Source organism: Nematostella vectensis, chromosome 11 (genome assembly GCF_932526225.1).
Source record: "Nematostella vectensis chromosome 11, jaNemVect1.1, whole genome shotgun sequence".
Lineage (NCBI taxonomy): Eukaryota > Metazoa > Cnidaria > Anthozoa > Actiniaria > Edwardsiidae > Nematostella > Nematostella vectensis.
This window is the reverse complement of record NC_064044.1, coordinates 10,677,562-10,686,966: the sequence shown is the minus strand read 5'-3', so window position 1 is coordinate 10,686,966 and position 9,405 is coordinate 10,677,562. Positions and strand designations below refer to the sequence as shown.

General features: G+C 43.9%; 1 protein-coding gene across 1 annotated transcript in view; it reads right to left on the bottom strand.

Moving 5' to 3' along the window:
• Positions 1-9,405, bottom strand: part of LOC116620032 (tudor domain-containing protein 7-like) — a 40,886-nt gene that overhangs the window by 3,364 nt on the left and 28,117 nt on the right. The window contains exons 22-24 of the mRNA XM_048734390.1: positions 1,575-1,746; positions 582-647; positions 126-236 (exon numbers count right to left, since the gene is read on the bottom strand). Of these exons, the coding sequence (XP_048590347.1) occupies positions 126-236; positions 582-647; positions 1,575-1,746 (349 nt within the window). The remainder of the gene's footprint in view (positions 1-125; positions 237-581; positions 648-1,574; positions 1,747-9,405) is intronic.

Here is a 9,405-nt window from a genome sequence, read left to right as displayed (position 1 = left end):
CAGGATATCCTCGCTGATGAAAAAGAGAAAACCGCAAAGTGAATCCAGGACTGACTCTAGTTGCTGACTATATCTAAGAAGCGCCCTCCTCCCCCCTTTCCCTCCTTACCCTTCCCTAGTAATACCTGGTTCGGCGAAAGGACAGCTTTGATCATCGCTCGGTAGTACACCCCGTCGCTGTTTTTGGCTGCGCACAGGTCGCCCTGCCTTGGGCTGACAAGGGACTCTTTGGAAGACTGCAAATAGATGATGTTAAATAAGAATGAGCTCGCCAGAAAAGTATCCCGTTTTCTTTATTTAACATGACTGTCTTCGTAGCCAAACCAAACTGTCCCAAAACAATCGCTGAATCGATTTTACTGATTGAAAAAGCTGTTTTTGGATGGTTAAAGCTAGGTTTATCCCTTGCGCAGGGATAATATCATATGGAATGGGCATAGAATTTGCATGTTCCTTAATAAGAAATAACCCCCCTGTGTACGTGCCTGGGAGTTTGTATTCGTATCTGCTCCTTATTACACAGATTAGAATTCTAGGAATACCTTCCACTCTACATATGTAAAGAAGAGCTATAAACTCACGTTATAATGAGAAGCCATCTTTCCCATCACCTCTTCAAAGTCTTTGAGCAACTTCAATGGCTGAAACTGAGAAAGGAAAATAAATAATAAATCATATCATTTACATTGCGCTTATATCAGCCATGATCCAAGCGCTTTACACACACATATTTTAATACGTATTAAGAATGTTGATGTAAGCTCACATACGTCTGGAAACGGAAAGATGTCTTTAATCAATAAAGCATAAAATTTGGTGTGGACCGTAATAACAGCTACAGTGATTTTTCAAAGGGAGGTGGGGAGGGCGTACACTACACATACCGTGAAGTTGCTGAAGTCTAAGGTAACAGCCACGGTGATGTTTTCATAAGGTCGTGAAAGGGGTAAGGTAGGGAGGGGACTGAAAAGCGTTGGATGGATGGGAGGGGGGGTCTACACATACCGTGAAGTTGCTGGGGTATGTGATAACAGCCACGGCGATGTCTTGATGGGTGCGTGGTAGGGGTAAGGTAAGGAGGGGACTGAAAAGTGATGGATTAGGGGTCTACACATACCGTGAAGTTGCTGGGGTCTGTGATAACCGCCACGGTGATGTTTTCATAAGGTCGTGAAAGGGGTAAGGTAGGGAGGGGACTGAAAAGCGTTGGATGGATGGGAGGGGGGGTCTACACATAACGTGAAGTTGCTAGGGTCTGTGATAACAGCCACGGCGATGTCTTGATGGGTGCGTGGTAGGGGTAAGGTAAGGAGGGGACTGAAAAGTGATGGATTAGGGGTCTACACATACCGTGAAGTTGCTGGGGTCTGTGATAACCACCACGGTGATGTCTTCATAAGGGCGTGATAGGGGTAAGGTTAGGAGGGGACTGAAAAGTGATGGAGTAAGGGTCTACACATACCGTGAAGTTGCTGGGGTCTGTGATAACAGCCACGGTGATGTCTTCATAAGGGCGTGATAGGGGTAAGGTTAGGAGGGGACTGAAAAGTGATGGATTAGGGGTCTACACATACCGTGAAGTTGCTGGGGTCTGTGATAACCGCCACGGTGATGTCTTCGTAAGGGCGTGATAGGGTGACAGGGGGAAAGGGCTCATCATCAAGCTCGTCATCTTGGGATGAGTCCTTGTCAGTGGCACCCTCAGAGTCCTGGATGGAGCTGTTATCCGTAGTGTGAGAATCGTCCCTGTGGATTCAGGGACAGAGGCTTAATAATGTCTTGGACATCAGTAATGGTATTGCCATTCTCCTTCTTTCTCTATCTTATTTTGAGGATCCAGGTACGAGAAATATCAGACAGAGGATTATAAATGTTTGGGACAGCAGGGGTGGTATTGCCATTCAACGTCTTTCTCTCTCTTATTTTGAGGATCCAGGCACGAGAAATATTAGACAGAGGAATATTAATGTTTTGGACAGCAGTAGTGGTATTGCGGGACTCTTGTTTGGAAAGGCTTTCTAGTTAAACAACCAACGAGTATCAATGCTGTTTCAAAACAAATCATTAATCGTAGCCTTGTTACTATGATTGCCTGCTTGTGGACGAAAAGTTGCTCTACTGGTGAATGAACTTGGGGTGGCCAAGCCAGCTAGTGGAAGAAACGACGAAAAACAAAAGACCATGGACTATGTCAATATAAAAAATAGACATATAGACAATATTCCAAGCACAGTCATTGTTTCCTCCAGTAAGTTTATATTATTATCACCATAAATACAGGCATATTAGTGTATTAAAACTAATGTACCATAATGGTCATTCCTCTTAATACTGTGTTGTTGATGGTTCTTCCTTGTCAAAAATCATGTCCAGAAAATCCAACATACTACCACTTTATCTCTTAATACTTACCGTGTTGTTGATGGTCCTTCCAGGTCAAAGACCAGGTCCAGCAAATCCCCCTAAGTACACCTATACTCTTCAATACTTACTGTGTTGTTGATGGCTCTTCCTGGTCAAAAATCATGTCCAGAAAATCTAACATACTACCACTTTATCTCTTAATACTTACCGTGTTGTTGATGGTCCTTCCAGGTCAAAGACCAGGCCCAGCAAATCCCCCTTAGTACCCCTATACTTCTCAATACTTACTGTGTTGTCGATGGTTCTTCCAGGTCAAAGACCAGGCCCAGCAAATCCCCCCTTAGTACCCCTATACTTCTCAATACTTACTGTGTTGTCGATGGTTCTTCCAGGTCAAAGACCAGGTCCAGCAAATCCCCCTTAGTACCCCTATACTTCTCAATACTTACTGTGTTGTTGATGGCTCTTCCTGGTCAAATATCAGGTCCAGCAAATCCCCCTTAGTACCCCTATACTTCTCAATATTTACTGTGTTGTTGATGGCTCTTCCTAGTCAAAGACAAAGTCCGCAAATCCCCCTTAGAACCTCTATACTTCTCAATACTTACTGTATTGCTGATGGCTTTTCCTGGTCAAAAACCAGGTCCAGCAAACCCCCCTTAGAACCCCTATACCTCTCAATACTTACTGTGTTGTTGATGGCTCTTCCTGGTCAAAAACCAGGTCCAGCAAATCCCCCTAGTACCCCTATACTTCTCAATACTTACTGTGTTGTTGATGGCTCTTCCTGGTCAAATATCAGGTCCAGCAAATCCCCCTTAGTACCCCTATACTTCTCAATACTTACTGTGTTGTTGATGGCTCTTCCTGGTCAAATATCAGGTCCAGCAAATCCCCCTTAGAACCCCCATATTTCTCAATACTTACTGTGTTGTTGATGGCTCTTCCTGGTCAAATATCAGGTCCAGCAAATCCCCCTTAGTACCCCTATACTTCTCAATACTTACTGTGTTGTTGATGGCTCTTCCTGGTCAAATATCAGGTCCAGCAAATCCCCCTTAGAACCCCCATACTTCTCAATACTTACTGTGTTGTTGATGGCTCTTCCTGGTCAAATATCAGGTCCAGCAAATCCCCCTAGTACCCCTATACTTCTCAATATTTACTGTGTTGTTGATGGCTCTTCCTAGTCAAAGACCAAGTCCGCAAATCCCCCTTAGTACCCCTATACTTCTCAATACTTACTGTGTTGTTGATGGCTCTTCCTGGTCAAATATCAGGTCCAGCAAATCCCCCTTAGTACCCCTATACTTCTCAATACTTACTGTGTTGTTGATGGTGCTTCCCGGTCAAATATCAGGTCCAGCAAATTCCCCTTAGTACCCTTATATTTCTCAATACTTCTGTGTTGTTGATGGCTCTTATTGGTCAAACACCAGGTACAGCAAATCCCCCTTAGAACCCCCATACTTCTCAATACTTATTGTGTTGTTGATGGCTCTTCCTGGTCAAAAACCAGGTCCAACAAATCCCCCTTAGTACCCTTATACTTCTCAATACTTACTGTGTTGTTGATGGCTCTTATTGGTCAAACACCAGGTACAGCAAATCCCCCTTAGAACCCCCATACTTCTCAATACTTATTGTGTTGTTGATGGCTCTTCCTGGTCAAAAACCAGGTCCAACAAATCCCCCTTAGTACCCTTATACTTCTCAATACTTACTGTGTTGTTGATGGCTCTTCCTGGTCAAATATCAGGTCCAGCAAATCCCCCTTAGTACCCCTATACTTCTCAATATTTACTGTGTTGTTGATGGCTCTTCCTAGTCAAAGACCAAGTCCGCAAATCCCCCTTAGAACCTCTATACTTCTCAATACTTACTGTATTGCTGATGGCTTTTCCTGGTCAAAAACCAGGTCCAGCAAACCCCCCTTAGAACCCCTATACCTCTCAATACTTACTGTGTTGTTGATGGCTCTTCCTGGTCAAAAACCAGGTCCAGCAAATCCCCCTAGTACCCCTATACTTCTCAATACTTACTGTGTTGTTGATGGCTCTTCCTGGTCAAATATCAGGTCCAGCAAATCCCCCTTAGTACCCCTATACTTCTCAATACTTACTGTGTTGTTGATGGCTCTTCCTGGTCAAATATCAGGTCCAGCAAATCCCCCTTAGTACCCCTATACTTCTCAATACTTACTGTGTTGTTGATGGCTCTTCCTGGTCAAATATCAGGTCCAGCAAATCCCCCTTAGTACCCCTATACTTCTCAATACTTACCGTGTTGTTGATGGCTCTTCCTGGTCAAAAACCAGGTACAGCAAATCCCCCTTTAGTACCCCTATACTTTTCAATACTTACTGTGTTGTTGATGGCTCTTATTGGTCAAACACCAGGTCTAGCAAATCCCCCTTAGAACCCCCATACTTCTCAATACTTATTGTGTTGTTGATGGCTCTTCCTGGTCAAAAACCAGGTCCAACAAATCCCCCTTAGTACCCTTATACTTCTCAATACTTACTGTGTTGTTGATGGCTCTTCCTGGTCAAATGTGAGGTCCAGCAAATCCCCCTTAGTACCCCTATACTTCTCAATATTTACTGTGTTGTTGATGGCTCTTCCTAGTCAAAGACCAAGTCCGCAAATCCCCCTTAGAACCTCTATACTTCTCAATACTTACTGTATTGCTGATGGCTTTTCCTGGTCAAAAACCAGGTCCAGCAAACCCCTCTTAGAACCCCTATACCTCTCAATACTTACTGTGTTGTTGATGGCTCTTCCTGGTCAAAAACCAGGTCCAGCAAATCCCCCTAGTACCCCTATACTTCTCAATACTTACTGTGTTGTTGATGGCTCTTCCTGGTCAAATATCAGGTCCAGCAAATCCCCCTTAGTACCCCTATACTTCTCAATACTTACTGTGTTGTTGATGGCTCTTCCTGGTCAAATATCAGGTCCAGCAAATCCCCCTTAGTACCCCTATACTTCTCAATACTTACTGTGTTGTTGATGGCTCTTCCTGGTCAAATATCAGGTCCAGCAAATCCCCCTTAGTACCCCTATACTTCTCAATACTTACCGTGTTGTTGATGGCTCTTCCTGGTCAAAAAACCAGGTCCAGCATATCCCCCTTTAGTACCCCTATACTTCTCAATACTTACTGTGTTGTTGATGGCTCTTCCTGGTCAAATATCAGGTCCAGCAAATCCCCCTTAGTACCCCTATACTTCTCAATACTTACCGTGTTGTTGATGGCTCTTCCTGGTCAAAAACCAGGTCCAGCAAATCCCCCTTTAGTACCCCTATACTTTTCAATACTTACTGTGTTGTTGATGGCTCTTATTGGTCAAACACCAGGTCTAGCAAATCCCCCTTAGAACCCCCATACTTCTCAATACTTATTGTGTTGTTGATGGCTCTTCCTGGTCAAAAACTAGGTCCAACAAATCCCCCTTAGTACCCTTATACTTCTCAATACTTACTGTGTTGTTGATGGCTCTTCCTGGTCAAAAACCAGGTCCAGCAAATCCCCCTTAGTACCCCTATACTTCTCAAAACTTACTGTGTTGTTGATGGTTCTTCCTGGTTAAAGACCAGGTCCAGCAAATCCCCCTTAGTACCCCTATACTTATCAATACTTACTGTGTTGTTGATGGCTATTCCTGGTCAAAAACCAGGTCCAGCAAATCCCCCTTAGTACCCCTATACTTCTCAATACTTACTGTGTTGTTGATGGCTCTTCCTGGTCAAAGACCAGGTCCTGCAAATCCCCCTTAGTACCCCTATACTTCTCAATACTTACTGTGTTGTTGATAGCTCTTCCTGGTCAAATATCAGGCCCAGCAAATCCCCCTTAGTACACCTATACTTTTCAATACTTACTGTGTTGCTGATGGTGCTTCCCGGTCAAATATCAGGTCCAGCAAATCCCCCTTAGTACCCCTATACTTCTCAATACTTACTGTGTTGTTGATGGCTCTTCCTGGTCAAATATCAGGCCCAGCAAATCCCCCTTAGTACCCCTATACTTCTCAATATTTACTGTGTTGTTGATGGCTCTTCCTAGTCAAAGACCAAGTCCGCAAATCCCCCTTTGAACCTCTATACTTCTCAATACTTACTGTGTTGCTGATGGCTTTTCCTGGTCAAAAACCAGGTCCAGCAAACCCCCCTTAGAACCCCTATACCTCTCAATACTTACTGTGTTGTTGATGGCTCTTCCTGGTCAAAAACCAGGTCCAGCAAATCCCCCTAGTACCCCTATACTTCTCAATACTTACTGTGTTGTTGATGGCTCTTCCTGGTCAAATATCAGGTCCAGCAAATCCCCCTTAGTACCCCTATACTTCTCAATACTTACTGTGTTGTTGATGGCTCTTCCTGGTCAAATATCAGGTCCAGCAAATCCCCCTTAGTACCCCTATACTTCTCAATACTTACTGTGTTGTTGATGGCTCTTCCTGGTCAAATATCAGGTCCAGCAAATCCCCCTTAGTACCCCTATACTTCTCAATACTTACCGTGTTGTTGATGGCTCTTCCTGGTCAAAAACCAGGTCCAGCAAATCCCCCTTTAGTACCCCTATACTTTTCAATACTTACTGTGTTGTTGATGGCTCTTATTGGTCAAACACCAGGTCTAGCAAATCCCCCTTAGAACCCCCATACTTCTCAATACTTATTGTGTTGTTGATGGCTCTTCCTGGTCAAAAACTAGGTCCAACAAATCCCCCTTAGTACCCTTATACTTCTCAATACTTACTGTGTTGTTGATGGCTCTTCCTGGTCAAAAACCAGGTCCAGCAAATCCCCCTTAGTACCCCTATACTTCTCAAAACTTACTGTGTTGTTGATGGTTCTTCCTGGTTAAAGACCAGGTCCAGCAAATCCCCCTTACTACCCCTATACTTATCAATACTTACTGTGTTGTTGATGGCTATTCCTGGTCAAAAACCAGGTCCAGCAAATCCCCCTTAGTACCCCTATACTTCTCAATACTTACTGTGTTGTTGATGGCTCTTCCTGGTCAAAGACCAGGTCCTGCAAATCCCCCTTAGTACCCCTATACTTCTCAATACTTACTGTGTTGTTGATAGCTCTTCCTGGTCAAATATCAGGCCCAGCAAATCCCCCTTAGTACCCCTATACTTCTCAATACTTACTGTGTTGTTGATGGCTCTTCCTGGTCAAATATCAGGCCCAGCAAATCCCCCTTAGTACCCCTATACTTCTCAATATTTACTGTGTTGTTGATGGCTCTTCCTAGTCAAAGACCAAGTCCGCAAATCCCCCTTTGAACCTCTATACTTCTCAATACTTACTGTGTTGCTGATGGCTCTTCCTGGTCAAATATCAGGTCCAGCAAATCCCCCTTAGTACCCCTATACTTCTCAATACTTACTGTGTTGTTGATGGCTCTTCCTGGTCAAATATCAGGTCCAGCAAATCCCCCTTAGTACCCCTATACTTCTCAATACTTACTGTGTTGTTGATGGCTCTTCCTGGTCAAAAACCAGGTCCAGCAAATCCCCCTTAGTACCCCTATACTTCTCAATACTTACTGTGTTGTTGATGGCTCTTATTGGTCAAACACCAGGTCCAGCAAATCCCCCTTAGAACCCCCATACTTCTCAATACTTATTGTGTTGTTGATGGCTCTTCCTGGTCAAAAACCAGGTCCAACAAATCCCCCTTAGTACCCCTATACTTCTCAATACTTACTGTGTTGTTGATGGCTATTCCTGGTCAAAAACCAGGTCCAGCAAATCCCCCTTAGTACCCCTATACTTCTCAAAACTTACTGTGTTGTTGATGGTTCTTCCTGGTTAAAGACCAGGTCCAGCAAATCCCCCTTAGTACCCCTATACTTATCAATACTTACTGTGTTGTTGATGGCTATTCCTGGTCAAAAACCAGGTCCAGCAAATCCCCCTTAGTACCCCTATACTTCTCAATACTTACTGTGTTGTTGATGGCTCTTCCTGGTCAAAGACCAGGTCCTGCAAATCCCCCTTAGTACCCCTATACTTCTCAATACTTACTGTGTTGTTGATAGCTCTTCCTGGTCAAATATCAGGCCCAGCAAATCCCCCTTAGTACACCTATACTTTTCAATACTTACTGTGTTGCTGATGGTGCTTCCCGGTCAAATATCAGGTCCAGCAAATCCCCCTTAGTACCCCTATACTTCTCAATACTTACTGTGTTGTTGATGGCTCTTCCTGGTCAAATATCAGGCCCAGCAAATCCCCCTTAGTACCCCTATACTTCTCAATATTTACTGTGTTGTTGATGGCTCTTCCTAGTCAAAGACCAAGTCCGCAAATCCCCCTTTGAACCTCTATACTTCTCAATACTTACTGTGTTGCTGATGGCTTTTCCTGGTCAAAAACCAGGTCCAGCAAACCCCCCTTAGAACCCCTATACCTCTCAATACTTACTGTGTTGTTGATGGCTCTTCCTGGTCAAAAACCAGGTCCAGCAAATCCCCCTAGTACCCCTATACTTCTCAATACTTACTGTGTTGTTGATGGCTCTTCCTGGTCAAATATCAGGTCCAGCAAATCCCCCTTAGTACCCCTATACTTCTCAATACTTACTGTGTTGTTGATGGCTCTTCCTGGTCAAATATCAGGTCCAGCAAATCCCCCTTAGTACCCCTATACTTCTCAATACTTACTGTGTTGTTGATGGCTCTTCCTGGTCAAATATCAGGTCCAGCAAATCCCCCTTAGTACCCCTATACTTCTCAATACTTACCGTGTTGTTGATGGCTCTTCCTGGTCAAAAACCAGGTCCAGCAAATCCCCCTTTAGTACCCCTATACTTTTCAATACTTACTGTGTTGTTGATGGCTCTTATTGGTCAAACACCAGGTCTAGCAAATCCCCCTTAGAACCCCCATACTTCTCAATACTTATTGTGTTGTTGATGGCTCTTCCTGGTCAAAAACTAGGTCCAACAAATCCCCCTTAGTACCCTTATACTTCTCAATACTTACTGTGTTGTTGATGGCTCTTCCTGGTCAAAAACCAGGTCCA